General features: G+C 48.2%; 1 protein-coding gene across 2 annotated transcripts in view; it reads right to left on the bottom strand.

Moving 5' to 3' along the window:
• Nucleotides 1-19,611, bottom strand: part of SLC35F5 (solute carrier family 35 member F5) — a 786,684-nt gene that overhangs the window by 186,944 nt on the left and 580,129 nt on the right. For both annotated transcript variants that reach the window (XM_078682012.1, XM_078682011.1), the window contains one exon: nucleotides 10,744-10,834. In XM_078682012.1, the coding sequence (XP_078538138.1) occupies nucleotides 10,744-10,834 (91 nt within the window). The remainder of the gene's footprint in view (nucleotides 1-10,743; nucleotides 10,835-19,611) is intronic.

The following is a 19,611-nucleotide window of genomic DNA, read 5'->3' as shown; positions in this document are numbered from 1 at the left end:
GCCGCATTGTAAATGCAGCACACCATAGGTGACGGAACAGCGGCACAGAATGACTAACACATCCCTGGTGATGCGCCAGTCATCATAAATGTATCCCTATGCTTCTTATCTTGTTAGAGATGAACCGCCATATATATCATCAAAGTTTTTTGCATTTCCTAAATAGCGAACTTTAAGGAATAAATAGCGATTCTTTACCATTCCTAGTTTGCGATGAGCTATTTGCTAATTAGCCGAATGTAGCCCAATGAAGCCCAATGTAGCCCAATGTAGCCCAAAGATGGCCGCCAGACACACAAAAAAACAAATGTAGCCCAAATATCAGCCAGATGTAGCCCAACTATAGCCCAGTGACAGAATGACCAATCAGCTTCGCAAACCTCCGTTACGCGAAGCGGAGCGCTGTTACAGATATATATCTTTTTTTGAACGTTAATTTCTCAAAATCCACTGGAGCACATATATTGAGACCTAGCAAAGGCACATCGGGCTACCAGTCCCTAATATTTTGCCAAGTTTCGTGCAAATCCATTCAGCCGTTCAATTATTATTATTATTTATTTTTTTTGCCCCGCGGGGCCCTTTTAAAACCTCCACATCAAACCTAGGGGGTCAGCGAGGATCTACTATGCCCCCTTATAGTTATTTCCCCCTTTGTTTTGACCTCCTCTTGTCTCTCGATCCTACCGAGAGACAAGATGGCGGCCGCTACGGACTGTTTGGAATGTTGACAGACGCCGGAGAACCAATCAGCTTCGCTTCACAAAGCTCCGTTGCGCGAAAAGTCCGCGAACCAGAGCGCTGCCCGGTCCGCTGTTACAGATATATATCTTTTTTTAAACGTTAATTTCTCAAAATCCACTGCAGCACATATATTGAGACCTACAAAAGGCACATCGGGCTACCAGTCCCTACAATTTTGCCAAGTTTCGTGCAAATCCATTCAGCCGTTCGGGCTAAAAGTGAGGCCAACCGCCCTATGGAAAACTCAATGTTAAAAACACGTTTTGGGACCCCCCTTTTTTCTCGGCCCCCACTGGACGAACCCCCCCCAAATTTTCAAGGGCTGCTCAGAAACAAAATGTGCCATTTTCCTGAAAATTTCAGCCAATTCCGTCCACAAACGCCAAAGTTATTAGACATAGAATTTTCAAAAAACCCATAGAGAAAAAATCCTAACTATATATACCTACTGGCGACCGCCAGTAGGTAATATATATATATATATATATATATATATATATATATTAAAAAATAGATAGAAAAAACACACAATAAAAGCATAAAAAAAATATAAACAATAGCATAGGAAATATATATTAAAGTAGACAACAAATAAAATATTGGATAAGTTATTAAAGTGAATGATTTTAGCCATTATGTTATATGTATTTACTTGAATACTGCTTTCTATGGTACTTTGAGACTCCCACTTCAACGAGGGGGAGTGATTCAAGCATGTGAATCTATGAAAGATCCATTACTTGAGAAATAATTGTAACTCAATTAATAATTAATTAATTAACTTTCCACTGTGTATCCTTACAAAACTAGCAGTTAACATCTAAAATATAACTAAAAAGTTAACTATTCCATAACTTAACTGTGACATATTTACTTTATTTTAAACATGTAATTGTTAACTATTTCTTAATTAACTTCCCACCCTAGACCCCTAGAAACCTAGCAACCCGCAACTAAAAGAAAATGAAATTAAATAAATATTCCACAATTTACATATTTAAAATTCAATTAAATTAATTTACAAATAATAATAGTTAACTGTTACTTAATTATCTTCCCGGCCTACAGACCTAGCAGCTGCAACTAAAATATTAGTAAAGAAAATCAAATAATTAACTAACAATTAACTTGGACAGAAGACCCTGTACTTTAATGCCCCAAGAGCGAAACCTACCTTCCATAAGTTGATTGGAGTATGGTAGAAAAGTAAGTAGGATTTGTAGGGAAGGAAGGGCATAACCCTGCTGGATAATCTGAAGCATCCATTCGCCCCACATTATCGTCTGTCATTGGGGCAGAAGGTGCCATATCTTGCCGTCAAACGGTTACCATGTTGTTGAGAGGGCATTTTAAAGGGGCTTTGAGACTGCGGCTGCTGGGGTGGTGGACAGATTGGGTAGACCCCGGACCTTAGTTCCCATGCAGCTACAAAAGGACTGAGGTGCCTGTTGGCAGTGATGGTGAAGGAGTAAAGGACGTGGCTGATAGCCCCTACTGTACCCACAGGAGGGGACTGTGGATTGCGGTTGTCGAGGAGCCGTGGTGAGCGGCAACGACCTAGCGGGCGCCCTGCTAGCCTAAAAAACGCTTAAGCACCGAATCCACCATGTCGCCAAAGAGGCGAGCGCTGTTAAAAGGGAATGTACGTAAGGGATGTCTAGACCTTACCCGAAAAGCCAGTTGTCCTAAGTCAGGCGTGACATTGGGTCTGCCCAGCGAGTCAAGCAATCCAATCCTCAGTGAATAGTGAGCTTTGCTGCATCTCTACCATCGGCAATAGCTTAGAAGTGTATGGCTTAGGCGTACTTCGAGACCATAGGCAGCACTTGTGCAACCAAATCCCATACAGTACAGGAATATTGGCCCAATAAGCATGCAGTGTTTACATAATCTTCCCAAATGTATCCAGCCTCTTAAATTATTTATCTGGACCACCATGCTCTAAGATGTAGGGAGCTGGGAAAGGAAGGCTGGATCCCAGGGAGCCAGGCAATTGTGGTATTGACATCAGTGAGGGTGTCAGAGTGGAGTACTCCTGGTTGCAGCATCTCTGTCGAAACATTAGTTTTGTCTTTCATGGGCAGCATCAGGTCCAAGACCCCAGCCACCTTCCAGACCACCACTACATAGAAGGCCCCTTCCTTTGTAGCCACTGTGGGAGGAGAGAAACAAGTATTTGGTGAGGTATCCAGATACTGGCATCAGCCAGTTCCTCATACCAATTTCCTTCGGCTTTGGACTCTTCTAGAGGGTTGAGATAACTGTAGAAATTCTCAGATCTCCTCAATTCGTGCTCCTCACATGGTCTTTCAGGAAATAATGCTCCGACTCCTATTCAGACTTTCTGGGTCAGGTCAGTACTAGTGGCTGCATCGTGCGACATCAGTCCGGCTCCGTATCAGTCAGGAATCATGATGGGGTTGGTGCAGCGTGGGAACGACACCACTGGAACGGACCTAGGAGGAGGCTGTGAAGTCGTGGATGGGAGTGTGCCCCAAATTTCTGGTGTTGTTTTTGCGCCTCAATGATGGTTTGGACCCATTCGGAGAAGTCGAAGAGCGCTTCAACTTATTGAACTTCCTCTAGTGTGACTTATCTGTGGAAGACCTGGATAGCGATGATGACAGATGCGAACGACTCCGAGGACGGTCCCTAAACCTCCAGACCCGGAGTTTGGCAACCAGTAGCTTGATGGCTTGTACACGGACGACCTTCGAATGCACTCGCACTCGCACTGTTTGGAGTGCAGTCTTGCACTCCAAACAGGCCTTGGAACTGTGGTCCAGCTCCAGGCACCAAATGCACACTAAGTGGGGGTCTCCCACAGACAACTGTTGTGAGAGGCACCACAGACAATTGCCTGTGAGAGGCACCACACGGCTTAAAACCAGTTGTTTTTTTAGGAGACAGTCTAAAAGGATGAGAAAAACGGAACTTTGGTGTACAAAGGTCATAAAAAAGTCGCAAACATCCAGTCAAAAATGACTAATGTAGCTCGATCCGGATCCGCGCTGATTGCACAGGAAGGAAGGGACTGTCGTCAGTGCACTGGGGTGATGCCTATATAGGCACTGCACATGTCAGTTCTGGATCTGACAATGCCACACAGAGCCGAAGGCTGCCACCTACCAGTGCGCCAGGGGACCACTCAGAAAAATGTCCATATCCAGTCTGACAACTGGGATAATATTATAAGGTAAGTGATCTATAGCTAGAAGTATCTGTTAGATCATTACCGTATCTTTAAGAAATAGTATGGAATTATAAAACGTAGTCACCTATCGATTGAGATCATCTTTGCGGCACAACACAAATGTTTCACATTTGCACCTTAACTACATATTGAATATGCTACTTACCAGTATGCATCTGTTCTTGGCATGTAGGGCTGCTAACATTCATATCTATTGCATAGATCGCCGCCTAGTGTTGGGTCCGGATGATTGCACATTGTTGTCCTGGAAGAGTCTTCGAAGTATCACGAGATAGGTGGCTCCTCCCCTGGACTACAGTGCGCATGGGCATCGACTCCATCCCCAGATTGTTTTTAGCCATTGTGGCAGAGATGGAGTGAAATAGTGTAAATGATGTCCATGCTAATGATTGAATGCAAGAAGGATCTGCAGCCGCTACGGGCACGGGGGAGGAGGGTGGGCGATATGAATGTTAGCAGCCCTACATGCCAAGAACAGATGCATACTGGTAAGTAGCATATTCAGTTCGAGGCATGCGGGTAGCTAAATTCATATCTATTGCATAGAATACATAGCAGTCCCTCCATCAACGGCGGCTGCCCGTGCCAGCTGCAGAAGTCTGAAAAAGTGTTTTGAGAACAGCCTGACCTACAGCTGCCTGCTGCTTGGAAAGCACATCAACACAGTAATGTTTTGTAAACGTGTGTGGTCTACAAATGTCTTCCAAAGGAATGTTCCCCAGGAAAGCCATGGAGGCCCCCAACTTGCGTGTGGAGTGCGCTCTTGGGGGGACCGTTAAAGTACGTTTAGCTTTTTGATAACAAATCTGAATGCACTTAACGATCCATCTGGCTATTCCTGCCTTGGAAATAGGGTTGCCTTTGTGCTGAGAAGGCAACAAAAAGTTGCTGTGTCTTTCTAAATTGTTGTGTTCTGTCAATGTAGTACATGAGTGCCCTTTTTACGTCCAACGTATGGAGCATTCTTTCCGCTACTGTTGGTGGGTTCTGAAAGAATGCGGGCAGTTCAATAGTTTGGTTGACATGAAACTGTGACACCACCTTCGGAAGGAACTTGGGGTTAGTGCGAGGCACTACCCTGTTTGAATGAATTTGTATGAATGGCTCTTGTATAGTGAGAGATGCTGCCTGTTCTGGAGATAAGCCGCTATGGCGGATAAGTGTATCCGAATGGAAGCGTAAGCTAGATTGCATTTGTAAAGATGTAACAAATAGCAGATGATGTTAGGAATGGATGCATCAAGCGGGTCAATGTGATGTTCTGTACAGTAAATGACAAACCGCTTCCACTTTGCGGCATAGCAAGCTCGGGTAGTCGGCTTCCTTGCCTCTCTGATGATGTCCATGCATTCAGGAGGCAGGTTGAGATAGCCAAATTATAAGACCTCAGGAGCCAGATCGCCAGATTGAGCTGTTGCGGATCTGGATGCTGAATGTCGCCATGGTTCTGCGTCAATAGCCTGGGAGTGAGATGCAGTCTTTGATGCGGTACCACGGAAAGTTCCAGAAACGTGGTGTACCATGGTTGGCGAACCCACGTTGGAGCAACCAGGATGAGCGTCATCGAGTGTTGCTTTAGCTTTCTTGCCACCAGCGGAATGAGAGGCGCTGGGGGAAAAGCGTACGCAAATCTGCCTGACCAGTTCATCCATATCGCATTGCCCTGCGATTGTGGGTGAGGGAACCTGGCGGCAAAGCTTTGGCATTTTGCGTTTTCCCTTGTGGCAAACAGGTCTATCTCCGGATGACCCCATTGCTGGAAGTACGGGTGGAGTACTGATGGATGTATCTCCTACTCGTGCATTTGATGGCTGTACCTGCTGAGCAGATCCGCCATCTGATTGTCCTTGCCTGGGAGGTGTTCCGCCATGAGGAAGATGTTCCTTTGAATGGCCCACTTCCACATGCTCTGAGCTAGATGAGACAGCTGTGGAGAGTGTGTACCTCCCTGCTTCTGAATGTAGTACATGGCTGTCATGTTGTCCGTCCGGATCAACACGACTTTGTTGCACAGATGTACTTTGAAGGACTTGAGCACCATGAAGATCGCCATCAACTCCAGGTAGTTGATGTGCATCTTTTGTTGCTGCGTTGACCACAGTCCCTGCACCGTGTAGTGGAGCACATGAGCTCCCCACCCCTGGAGAGATGCGTCCGTCGTTAGGATAATCTGTGGCACAGGCTCTTGGAACGGTCGGCCCTTGCAAAGGTTGTGTGGAGTCCACCAATGCAGAGAGTTGTATGCCCGACCGGTCACCAACACTAGGTCTTTCAACTGTCCTTGAGCCTGAGTCCACTGATGTGCCAAGCATTCTTGGAGCGGACGCATATGCAGCCTTGCGTGCGGGACTATGAAGATGCAGGAGGCCATCATGCCTATCAACTGCATGAACACTCTCGCTGGTAGGGAGTGTTGCGGTCTGAACCTTTGGATGAGCGACTGAATGCTGTCGATCCTCGCTTGGTTTGGCTGAGCTGTAGCAGTCAGAGTATTTATTGTCGCACCCAGATACTGCCGCACGTGAGAAGGCTGAAGGTGCGACTTTGGGTAGTTCAGTGAGAACCCCAGACTGTGAAGGAGGTGAATAGTGTGGGACATGTGTGCGGCGCACTGTCGTTCCGACTTTGCTTGAACCAGCCAGTCGTCTAGGTAAGGGTAGACATGTATATTTTGTCTCCTGAGGTGCGCCGCCACTGTCGCCAGACACTTGGTGAATACTCTGGGGGCAGTGGTCACTCCGAAGGGAAGGACTTTGAACTGATAATGCCTGTCTTTGATGGTGAACCTGCGGTATTTTCTGTGGGAGGGGTGGAGTGGTATGTGGAAATAAGCATCCTTGAGGTCCAAGGTTGCTAGGAAGTCCCCTTCGTTTAGCAGGGGAAGAATTTGCTGCAGTGTTAGCATATGAAAATGTTCTGATAGGATATACAGGTTGAGGGGGCGTAGATCCAGAATGGGTCTGAGGGATCCGTCCTTTTTCGGGATGAGGAAGTACAGGGAATAGACCCCTGTTCCTTCCTCCTCCACTGGTACGAGCTCTATTGCGCCTTTTTGTAGCATCACAAGAACTTCCTGCTGCAATAAGTGCAAGTGCTCTTCCGACATAGGACGTTGTCTTGGGGGAATGTTGGGTGGAGTGGATGTCAACTCCAAACAGTAACCGTATTGGATAAGTTTTCTCACCCACCTGTCTGTGGTGATGGACGTCCAGACTGACAGGAACTGCTGGAGTCTCCCCCCGACAGGTGTTGGATGGTCGGGGGGCAGTGACAGAGAGTCACTGTTTGTTGGCGGCAGAGGAACGGGAGTTGTTGTTGTTGCCTCTGCCCCTGCCCTTGGCACTGTTTCCTCTGTAACCCCCTCTACCCTGCTTGGGGTACGAGGACTGCGCGCCACCTTTGGTGAAATGCGTCTGCTGTGCCAAGTGTCCTCTGGTAACATCTCGGGTACTTGCGCGACGAAAAGTGCTCCCCCTGAATTGCTGAGACTGAAGCGCCCCCATGGATTTAGCTGTCTCATTGTCTTTTTTAATCTTCTCGAGGGTGGTGTCAACGTCCGGGCCAAACAGTCTGTCTGGATTAACGGGCTGGTTGAGTATTGTTGTTTGAATGTCAGGTTTAAACCCTGATATGCGAAGCCATGCTTGACGCCTCAACATCACGCTAGTGTTAATTGTTCTAGCCGCTGTATCTGCAACATCAAGCGCACACTTAATTGCAGCGTTTGAAATGATCTTGCCCTCTTGTATCAGCATCTCAGCTGCCTCTTTAAACTCATCTGGAAGGTGTTGAAGGAGCTGCTCTAGGGTGTCGTAATGCGCCCTATCATATCGTGCCAACAGTGCTTGTGTGTTCGATATGCGCCAGATATTGGCTGCCTGTGCAGCCACCCTTTTACCAGACGCCTCTAGCACTTTCGACTCTTTGTCTGGGGGAGGAGCTTCACCCGTCGTCTGGGAGTTCGCCCGTTTGCGGGCATTGGCGACCACCAAAGAGTCTAGAGGCAACTGTCCCCGAATATATGCTGGGTCTCCAGGTGCCGGTTTGTATTTCTTTTCAATATGTGGGTTCACCACTCTCGCCCTGGTTGGTTCCTTAAAGATTTCCGGTGCATGTTTGAGGACACCTTTTAGCATTGGAAGCGTTTTAACAGTTTTTTCTGCGGCAGAGAAAGTGTCAAACAAAAAATCTTCTTCCACCGGGTCGGCATGCATGTCCACATTATGATTAGCAGCCGCCCGTTCAATCAAGGCATTGAATGCCGCTGAATCCTCAGTTGGGGATGTCCGTACACCATAAACCTGGGGGTCCTGTACCACTTGTTGGCCAACCTGGTCACCAGTGCCCACCCATGAGTCCTGTTGCTCATCAGGGTCATTGTTATCTGGGAAATTGTACTGGTCATCCTGGTCATCGTCATCTCCCCCTGAAGCATTGGGAGAGGGTGATGGGCTCCTCCTTGGTTGAGGGTGAATATGTTCAACAAGGGCAGGAAGGTCCTGTGCTGGCCTTTTCTTCTTCAGAGGGATGACATATGATTCCAATGGTTGGGAAGTAATCTTTCGCTTATAGAGTGTCAATTTTCCCGTATCGGCGTCGATATAATGTTCAGATTGTTCTTCTGAAGCTTCATGTCGACTCAAATGGCCACCTAGCATAGAGTGTTGTGAGGCCTCTGTGTCCTTTGACACCGACCGGGGTGCAAAGGCCTTCGGTGCCACCCTCGGCGGCAGAGTGTAGAGGATTTGCGTGGCAGTTTTCTTCTGTGCGTCCACCAATTTTTTGGCTGACGGCGTGTGAGTCGTCGACGGCAAAGTCTTCTCCCGAATCCGTTTGAGGGAGTCGGTGACGTGCTTCGTGAAGGAAGCGGAGGGTTTAGTTACCGATGACCCATGCCCGTCTCCATCGGAGGACCGTAGCTTCGACGAGGTGTCCGTGCGTACTGGAGCCTCCAACGCATCTTCGACCCCAATGGTTCGGGCCTCCTTCCTAGGCTTATGCGCCGATGCCGTTGGTTTTGGACCAGCTTCTTTGTGCCGTTGCGTAGGGCCTCCGGGCGTCGGCTCGGGGCCCTTCGTCGACTGCGCTGCGACCGGGAGTTTGCCTGTCGGCGGCGCAGTCGCGTCCGATGGTTGTTCGACAGTCTTTGTGGACTTTGGTGGAGCAACCGTGCTCGACGACCTTCTTTGAGCTCGGCTCCTTGGCCACCGTATGTAGCGGTGCCGGCTCGACAGCCTTCTTCGGTTTCGGAGCCACTGAAGGCGACGGAGCCGATGACGTAGCAGGCTTCTTCTGTTTCGATGGTACGTCGGCCATCTTTGTTGTGGTCGAATCCGAAAGTTTCGGTTTCGGTTTCGATATGCGCAATGGCGGCTCCGCTGATGTGTCCGTGGCCGGGCCAGAAGGCGGGGCCGGGGATTGCGGTGCAGGGTCGTGGGTAAGGCCGAGTGGCGATCCCGTGACCTGAGCCTGAGTCATGTAACCTTCGGGGCATAGCTCTTCCTCCGAGCTATCTTCCGCGGCCCCATAAACTTCTTCTTCGTCCCCTACCTCCTCGACGTATTCCAGGTCCTGGCCCTCAACGGGTTCTCCGGAATCGGCCTCGACCTCCGTCGATGGTGGTGAAATCTGCAGACGATGGCTTGGGCCTTCTGCCTCAGGGTCGTCGAAGATGTCGTCGGGTGCCGGAGCCGCTCGCCGGGCGCCGAATCTTGAGCGTCTTCTTCGACCTGAACTTCGAACAGGCCATACAGCTGGCCTCGTCGTGTTCCGGCGAGAGGCATTTGTTACAGACTGGATGCACGTCTATGTGTGGGTACTTTGAACCACACACGGGGCAGAACTTGAACGGACTCCGTTCCATCGTAGTTTCGTCGGGGTCTTGCTGCGACGACAGGGCCTCGATGTCCGAAGAGTTACTCGACTCCGCAGAAGACCGACTCCTAGAGTCGGATGAAGCACGAGACCGAACGCGAACAATACCGACGAGGTAACAAAGGCCTTTTGGCCTTTAGAAGTAGTTTTATTCGATTCCGACTAGGAGACGTCGAAAGCACATCCGAACCCAATGGCGGAAAAAAACAATCTGGGGGTGGAGTCGATGCCCATGCGCACTGTAGTCCAGGGGAGGAGCCACCTATCTCGTGATACTTCGAAGACTCTTCCAGGACAACAATGTGCAATCATCCGGACCCAACACTAGGCGGCGATCTATGCAATAGATATGAATTTAGCAGCCCACATGCCTCGAACTTACATTTATAGACGTGCTTTGGGCATCACCACTTCTATATAGCTATCATAGGCAACCTGATAAAGTCCTCGGATTATTTCCTTGGGTTAAAATGGGTCAGCTGAATTTGCAACAATAAAGCAACAAGGGAGGCAAATCAAGGTAGAAAATAACAGTTTATATTTTGTTTGAAATCCACAAAAGGATCCACAAGATTTTTATGCAAGAACACCTTGTCCTCTATCAACTGAAATAAACAGAGAGTATTAGGAGAATCCAGAAAAATGTGACAACACGTGGAACAAAAAATGTATCTGCTAATTGGGCACTTTATGGTGATATAATTGGCAGAATGATCTCTCCCAAAGTTTCCAAAAGTAAAAAACACTTTTACAGAAAAGTTAAGGGATTGCCCTGAACAATTACAGAAAGCAAGAGTTTAGGAATGTGAGTATAAACCCTTGAAGGTGAATAGTATTTCGGTGGACATTTTACAACTCAACTACAAAGATGGCAAATTACTTCAAATAAGTTACATCATATTTTTTATTACCTTTTGCAGGCACATATCAGCTAGTATGGAAAGAGGTATTGTAAGACTCAGTGCAAGAGTTCCTATCAACGAGGAGGTAAGAAAGCAGCCCCTGAAAAACAAGAAAAAACAAGACTTTTATATCTCAAGAATACAATGTGAAAAACTGCTCAATAACATCATGAAGCAGAGTGGTGCTATAATTTCAATTTGGTAATAGTATACCGCATCAGCAGCCGTATCAAAAAATATTAAGCATAGTAAACTGAAATGTTTGCAAAGAGCAAATTTTAACTCAAAATAACCTACAGGTAAGAATTGGCATAATAAATACTTGCTGATGAAAGGATATTGCTTAACTCACAGGATGAGACCTTAGAATGGAGGCATTGCATTCTTCAAATCTCTATGTGCTTTACAAACATGCATTCTACTTCAGAACATCCCCTTTAATATCTTATTTCCTTTCTTTTCTCAGGCCTCCTCTGAGTTTTGCACACCTTTACACAGTCAGGTTCAGGAACAAGGCCTTGGTTAATATTTGGGACTAATCAGTTATTTATTTTGGCCACGATCCTAACACTGTATGATAATAGCCTTGTGCAAGATGCCATCTGTGAGATCATTCTTTCAGCTAAGAGATGTTATACTTCTGCGTAGACTGTTCAGAAAAGGATCTCTTGCCTTTAATCTCTCATTTTATTCCTTTTTCTTTTCCCACCTTGTTCCCATAAAATATGGTGCAGTCCAATTCAGGCATGTTCCTCCTGCCTTCACACAAGAGGATATTTGTCCTGATCCACATTCCACAGCAATCTATCAGTGTGGTTTTGAATCTCCGTGCATGTGCTAGAATAATTTGAGGCTGGTGCCAAAAGCAAGGAAACCAGATGCTTGCAGTGTGGATATGACTGAATACCAATATGGCGCTGGTGCTAGACACCAATGAAGACTTGCACGCTATAACTTGTTGCTGCTTGCCGATTTAAGATAAATTTCGAGATATAGCCATCTATGTGTCGACTTCGACGTAACCGTTTCTGTGGTTATTTTGTTTTGCATAAATTATGTGAAGAACATGTCCTACACGGGGATACTCTATAATTAATGAGTCCCCTTGATAACTGTAACATACTGTTTTATTTTGGTTGTGCCTAATAGCCTGTTGTAAATCCTGTCTTTAGTGAGTTTAATTCTAAATTTCGATAACAGTTCGCAATGCTGCAACTTGATTTGAAGGTAACTTACTCTTGATAGAATTTTTGATAGATATTGCAGACTTTATTGCTAAGCCTGATTGGAATATTATTTTAATATCATAATTCGGCCTCTATACGGGGTAACTCTATAACGTAAGAGTTCCCTTTTATAATTGAGACACACAGAGGTACACTTGGTTTGGCTTGACAGCCTCCTGCGATTTTTCCTTCAGAAAGCCTTATTACATATATTTAGATTTTTATTTATAAGGACATTTGGTCTACCATGACCTTGCACTTTTGAAGATGACATTTTAGTTCCGATATAAGTGCGCAACGTTGCATTTTGAATATAAGGTAATTTACTTGATAGATGATTTACAGGCGTTATTTTTATGTCTCGATGGAATATCAGTTTTATATTACATTTTGGCACTTACCTTGCGTTAATTGAATGGCTTTGTGTCATAGGTTGGTTAGTAAAGATACCCACATATATGAGGGCTGTTCTTCACGACGATGCTGCCTTTCTACAAACTGGAGTTTTAATTTACAACCAGTAACCTGGTACTTAACTTACAAACATATGGTGTATATATGTATTTGCATATAGATATGCAAGTTGATGCATATTGCATATTTTGTGTAACCTACATGGTCCACCTATACTTTATAATCGTGCATTTTTCTTAATAAGACCGTAAGATTGATTGCTCAGTAATGGCGTCTAAATAGAATTTAAATTTTGATAGCTGTAATCCAAGGATTGTGTAGTGAGCCTTGCATAAAGGACATCTTTTGCTTCGCGTATCACAGCAGATTGATGGCATTGTGTCCTTCTTTTTAAGGAACTCGGTTTATTGAGGTTAGTGTTTCACTTAATGTCAAGACCATGGGCTCTAAGGATAGTACTGTTAGTGGTAAGTATACAGAGCTTATACTTTAAGCACTATGTGGTGTGGTGATTATGGTCCTGACTATTGTTTATCACTATATCTTATCACATTGTTGTCTACTATGTGAGCACGTACGCACAATATGGGTGATTTTCCTTCAACTCTGTCTTCTATCCTGGCCCTGTTTACCATTAGTTTACCAGTAAGATAAAAGCCCTGCTATCATGGAAAGTTGGTCCCCTGTTATCTTGGGTATTACAACGCATGTTCATCAATGTTTAAGACTATTTGCCAAAGTAACTCGATGTACTATCTGTGTGAGTGTAGGGTGTATTGTAATATAATATGGCTACTTTGTATCTGTTTTAGCCCTGATGAAGTCTTTCGCTAACCGCTATATAGACGAAACACGTGTTGGCAATCTTGTGGCTTGGACAACATATATTAAGAAGATTGGATATTAAGGATGTTTTGATCTTGGAATAAACAAGAAAAGATTATTACAAACGGAGGCTTGTATTCATACATGTGCTTTTATTTTATGTGTTTTTTACTCAGGCTTTCAACTGTTAACATGACTGAATACCATGCAACAGAAGATGACATAGGATTGTGATATACTGGCTTCATATTAATTACACCTCAGTTATGTTTATGGCATGAGTATGTGATTGACTCGTCAGAGACCACAAAGCTGCACATGTCTTGGACCGCAACTGATCAAAACCTAGCCGAGCATCCTAATGATTAGTGTTTGTTAATCTGTGAGCTATGGTACCCACTGACCACCTACCACTATAATCACTTACTGCCTAAATTAAAAAATATTTGTTTATTTAGATGGAGTGCCATTGTGGATATGATGTGTGACCAAGACGGGCAGTCAAGTTGAAGCTAAGTAACCCTGTAACCTGTGCTCTAGCCATGCCACCAATTAATGCTGAGGTTAAATGCTGATAGACCCAAGGTTCTATTGAAATAATGCAATGTTTTTTTTAAAAAAGCACAAAAAAACCTAGAGTGGGAAACAACCAAAATACTCAGGTTGGAATGCACAAGTCCACTATCCTGTATGCCTGCTAAAATTAACTCAGTTCACTGAAATGTTTTCAGTCGATTCCCACCCATCCACGCTCTGGTTGCACAGATGCATGTTGTTGGAAAGGGGAGTCTCTGGTTGGCGCAGTGCAGCACTGGCGACAAGCAGGGACCCTCTCTTCCACGTCAGGGCTAAGGGTTACCTTCAAGAACAACCTCTGCTTACCCTCTAGGTAGTGTGGCGCAAGCAGTCTAGGCTAATCTCTGGGGCACATGGGGTTAAACATTTGCAATATCACACCATCACAACCAACCCACCACACAATGACACCAGACTGTATTTGTAAAAAATATATTCTCTTTATATATTGTTTAGGAGCAGGCTTGTAAATACAGTCTTGGTTACTTTGAAATTGCAAGGTTCCAGTTACTCTTAATAATGTCACAGTTCTTCAAAATGCAATGTTTTGGGCCTTCTGCCCAATTTCTGTAAGATAATGTGCCTTCTAGTGTTTCTGGGTGCTTTGCGGCGCTCCTGTGCGCTCCGTTCTGTTTTCCTGCGCGGCCCCCCCTAAGCCTCACGCATCACGCGTGAGCGGCGTACAGTGCGGTCCTTGCGAACCGGCGGTGCGAGGCGTACTGCCGTGGAGCGGAGGCGCACTGTTCTCAGTACGTTCCCCCACTGGTCAGGGGACGATGCAGCCCAGACAAGGGCGAGGGCCAGGGAGTAGAGGCAGGGCTCAGGGCACGGTGCGCCTCGAGCGTAGGAGGGGGGTGTGAAGCGCACGACTCTTAGCGCGCACATTCCGGCTCCAGCGAGGCACACAGGTCTTTTGAGCAGCGCACAGTACCTTAAGTCTTGTGGAGCGGACGGCTGAAAGGGGGGCCTATCCCACGTCGCGTTGCTTCCCTGGGGTCGCGGCGAGCTGCGGCTCTCAGCTGGGCAGGTCACGGGTCACCCGGGGCGGCGGTGATTAGTGGCGGCAGGGTCCTTTCTTTTGGGGTTCGCTCCGACCCTGAAGGCGGCGGCTGTGAGGTGGCGGCAAGTAGCAGTACGGTCCCCAAGTGCGGGACGTACCCAGCCAAAGTGCCGATGGCAGCTGTGCACTCACAGCTGAGCTGTCGGGCAGGATGCCGATCAGAGGGGGGTTGTCACAGGGCGGCAGTCCGTCGTTGCAGAGGGGTCTACGGCGCAAAGCGCAGCCAACTCGGGTGCTTGGACCGGACGGGTCCTCCTTCACGTTGCTCTCGGGGCTCACAGGCAGATGCAGTCACGGTGTTTGGGCCAGCGGCGGCTGGGCCTCACTTTGCTCTTGCTGTCCACGTTGGGCCCCTGTCACGGTGCTCGGGGGGGGGATATCGATGTCCTGGATCACGGGGAGCGTGGCAGAGACGCACACACTCTCAGACTCCTCAGTCAGCGCTGCAGCGATAAGCAGCACACACAGCAGCTTCCTTCAGGGGGTAGCGCCCACTGTTCCTGGGGCGCTGGTCAGGGGGCAAGTTCAACAGCAAGCCCTTGGAGATCTTTTAGCAGAGTTTGGCACAAAGTTCAAATAAAAGCAAAAGTCTCTTGTAGTCTCTTCTTTTCCTCTCCTTCTGCAGCAAGGCACCAGACACAGGCCAGAGACAGCACTCCACCTTGTAGTCCTTCCAGGTCCTTCTCTTCGGGCAGAGTTTCTTCTGTAGCGCAAACAGGATCTAATTTACAAGGAGCAGGGCTCCTACTTTTATACCCAGTTTCTTTTGTTCTAGCAGGCCAGGGGGGCCTCTGCATAACTGCTCCAGTCCCTGAGCACTTGTGGTGGGTACTTCTGCTTCTGCATTCAGTGTGAGGGCAGGCACATCAGCCGCTCCCCAGGGGGGCGGAGCCAGCATTGTGAGGACAGGGGTAGCCAGGAGCACTTTGTTGACAAGCTTCGGTCCTTCCTGGGCCAGGTGCAGGCTGAGTCATCAGTCGCTCCCCAGGGGGGCGGAGCCAGCATTGTGGAGGCAGAGCACAGCCTGATGCATCATTCAGGGGAAACTCCCACCTCCCACTAAGGTGTCATCCTGCTATTCACTACCGGTCAACTCCCAGCCCTGTCACTCACACAACTCAGACAGTCAGATACACACAAGAGCAGAGGCGGGCTGAAATGGTTAGGCAAGCAAATGCTAACTTTCTAAAAGTAGCATTTGCAAACACAGGATATTAAAATAAACTTTACTAAAAGAAGTATTTTATTATTCTGAGTTCAGGCATACTAAACATTAAATTCTACCATGTTCCCTGAGCCTGCTGGGATTATAGAGTGTAATAATTCCAGCAGCCCATCTGGCCTAAAGGGAACTGGTAGCCTTACAATAGTGAAAAACGAATTTGGCAGTAATTCACTATTAGGACATGCCACACACATCAGAGCTTGTCCTACCTTACACTTACAATGCACCCTGCCCGTGGGCCTACCATAGGGGTGACTAATATGAAGTTAAGGGAAGGTTTAGGGGCTGGCAAGTGTGTGCACTTGCCCAGCCAGCATGACAGTACCAGACTGCACGCAGGTTCTGCAATGGCAGACCCTAGACACATTTTAAGGCTGCTTCTGTGGGTGGCGCAACCAGCGCTGCAGGCCCACTAGCAGTATTGTCATTTACAAGCCCTGGCACTCCTGGTGCACTTTACTGGGGACTAACAGTAAATCCAATGAACCAATCATGGACATCAATCACATGTACACTTTACAGTAGGGAGAGTATATGCACTTTAGCACTGGTCAGCAGTGGTAAAGTGTCCAGAGTCATTAAACCAACAAAAACAGGTCAGAGAGAGTATTGGAGGAAGGCAAAAAGTTTAGGGATGACCCTGCCAAGAGGCCCAGGTCCAACACAACCCCCTTCCAGCCAAAACGCAGGGTAGACCAATCACCACTGTGATGGGCTTCCCTGCTTAGGGCGATAGAACATGGACCTGGCCCGCAACAGCAGGGGCACATTCCAGTTCTACGCCAAACTGAACCTATTTCAAATCCTCTGTCCATACTCTCAGGGTCCACCCAGCTAATCCATGGGGCACCCTTCTCTTCCTCTGTGGACACCACCTGTGCAGCCTCTAACCTTAACTTGCTCCCAGGTGTGTCCCAACAGACAGACATCAAGTCATAGCGGCCACTGACAGTAGTCAGGGCTGAGACCCAGGCCTCATGCCTCTCAGGGCTCCCAAACCTCTGTGGCCTCAGAGAGCGGGGGCAGTAGCCCCAGGTGCTTGGCACCCTCTGTCCACTCTCCCTCCTGTCAGGTCAGGTATGTCATCCTGGCCCTGACCCACCAGTCCCAGGTCTGTACCTGGCGGCTGTACCAAAGACTGGGGTGGCCTCTCCCACACCCGGTCCTCCTCCTTGGGGCTCTGTACCCTCCCACCTGGAGTGGTACCCCCTTCCAGAATTGTCAGGGCACCTGTGGCAGGTGACCTGCACAATTCGCCCACCAGTTCAGGGGTGCTATCCTGCAACTGGGGCACCAGGTCAGGGGGGACACCCTGCACCTGGCCCTTAAACCTAGGGTCTAAACCCTCAAGTTGACCCGGGGTCAGAGGCGAGGACTCCCTCCCTCTGCACCCCCTTCCAGAGTACTGCCCACTCCCAACTTGAGTGGTACCCCTAGAAGTGTCATGGGTCAGGACACTGATTACAGTGGTCCCATCCTCCAGGTCAGACAACACCTGAACCTGGCTCTCCAACTCAGGGACCCAACCCTGCAGTTGAACCATTGCCTGGCGCACCAGGACTTCCCGGGGAGCACGCATGCCCCCCCTGAGGGTGGCACATAGCTCATGTGTCGTGCGACAGTCTGCCTGGCGCAGATCTCCCAACCCCTGTCTCTCTGACAGTGTGGGAAGATCCCCCAGGACAGAAGTGGTGTCACCATGGTCATTCACTGGGGACACAGCCCTGCTGGCTAGCCCCTGACCCACTGGTTCTTCCACTGGGGACTCTTTCCCCCTCTCGCCCCTCTTTCTGGACTTCTGCACCCTCCCAACTGGAGCGGTACTGCCAGACACCAGAACTACTGGAGCTCTGCTTACAGGGCCTCCACGTTCTCTAGCCACTGGGGGATCCCCTTCAGCGGGTGACTCATCCGGACAGCCTAGGCTCCCCACCTGGTGTTCCCTTAAAGAACCATCCAGGCTCTGAGACTGAGGTTGGGCACTACCGGGACAAAACCCATTCTCACTCCTTCCCCTTAAGGACAGTACGTGAGGCCCTACACCCCTCTCACTACTACAGGACCTAGCTGGGCTACTCTGCGCCACTTCCACCACTCTGGGCTGGAAGATACCTGAGCCACCCCCCACAGGATCACACCCCAATGCCTCTCCAGACCCTCTGGAATCCACCACAAGGTCTGCCTCCAATATGAGCTCCCTGGGGTCAGAGAACTCACTCTCAAACAGGTGTTGGCATAGCTCTGGAAAACTGGGACTTAAAGTATGCTCTCCCACAATTGGATTACACAGCCCCCTAGCAGAGTTAACCAAATTATCCTTCACCTCACCATCCAGCGCCTCACACACATACTCCACACCATCCTTCTGAGACTGGCCAGACAGTAGAGGACTGTCTCTGTCACACAACCCACACTCTTCTGGGCGGTCCTTACACTCACCCACCAGGACCTCAACCATGGGGGAAACCCTCCCTCCACTAGGACCATGAACTCCTACGCCAGCTACCCTATTCCCTTCAGGGACGCTGCGCACTACTGGAGCTACCTCATGCCCTTGAACCTCCTGGTGTATGTTAACCCCCTCCAAGTCAGGTGCCATATCTCTAGGTGCGCGCGCTATGCTGTCTGCACTAGATACCTGAATGTTGCTGCCACCATCTGAGCTGGACTCCACCTCCAACTCAGCAAAGCTCAATCTCTGAGCTACACATATTTCTTGTTGCTGGGCTGAAGGCCTCCTGGCCTCAAGCCCCTCGAGCTCCAAGTCAAGTTTCCTCATTCTTAAGTCATGCGCAAGCTCCATTTTCATTACTTCCAGGGCTAACTTCCTAGATTCTAGCTCCAGTTGCCCATTTATTTCCAGCTCTGCCAACTTCAATTCATGATCTCGGGTTGCCTGTCTGTCCGCCAGCTCCTCTGGCGACAGACCTCGGCCAGAAACACTGCTACCCAATGGGGAGGTTGCACCCCTACACTCTGGAGTCAGGGGTCCCTCCAGCTGCTGTTCTGCATCCTCAAATTCAAAATCCTTTCCAGGGGCATTCCTTGCCTTGACCCAGGCCCTCAGCGCCTTTTGGAACTGCTCCCTTCTGGAGAGTCCGGTCATGGAAATGTTCACATTTTTGCAGAAGCTCCTGAGCTGTTTCCCAGTGTAGTTTTCTAGTTTCTCCCAATCACAGTCAATAGAAGAAATGGATGCTGCCTCTTCCATTTTCACTGACACAGGCATGACTTCAAAAACACATGGAGATCTCTTCTCGCAAAACATAAATCAACAAAAAGTCTGTGGCTTAGTTACTGGACTGTCATCACTGTGCAATGGTCAGTAGTTAAGGTAAAGACACTGCAAACGTAAATCCGCTATCCTCACCGCTGCGTCCAATGTTGGAAAGGGGAGTCTCTGGTTGGCGCAGTGCAGCACTGGCGACAAGCAGGGACCCTCTCTTCCACGTCAGGGCTAAGGGTTACCTTCAAGAACAACCTCTGCTTACCCTCTAGGTAGTGTGGCGCAAGCAGTCTAGGCTAATCTCTGGGGCACATGGGGTTAAACA

This window comes from Lissotriton helveticus, chromosome 3_1, assembly GCF_964261635.1.
Source record: "Lissotriton helveticus chromosome 3_1, aLisHel1.1, whole genome shotgun sequence".
Lineage (NCBI taxonomy): Eukaryota > Metazoa > Chordata > Amphibia > Caudata > Salamandridae > Lissotriton > Lissotriton helveticus.
The sequence above is the reverse complement of the archived record's forward strand: the minus strand, read 5'-3'. Positions and strand labels throughout refer to the sequence as shown.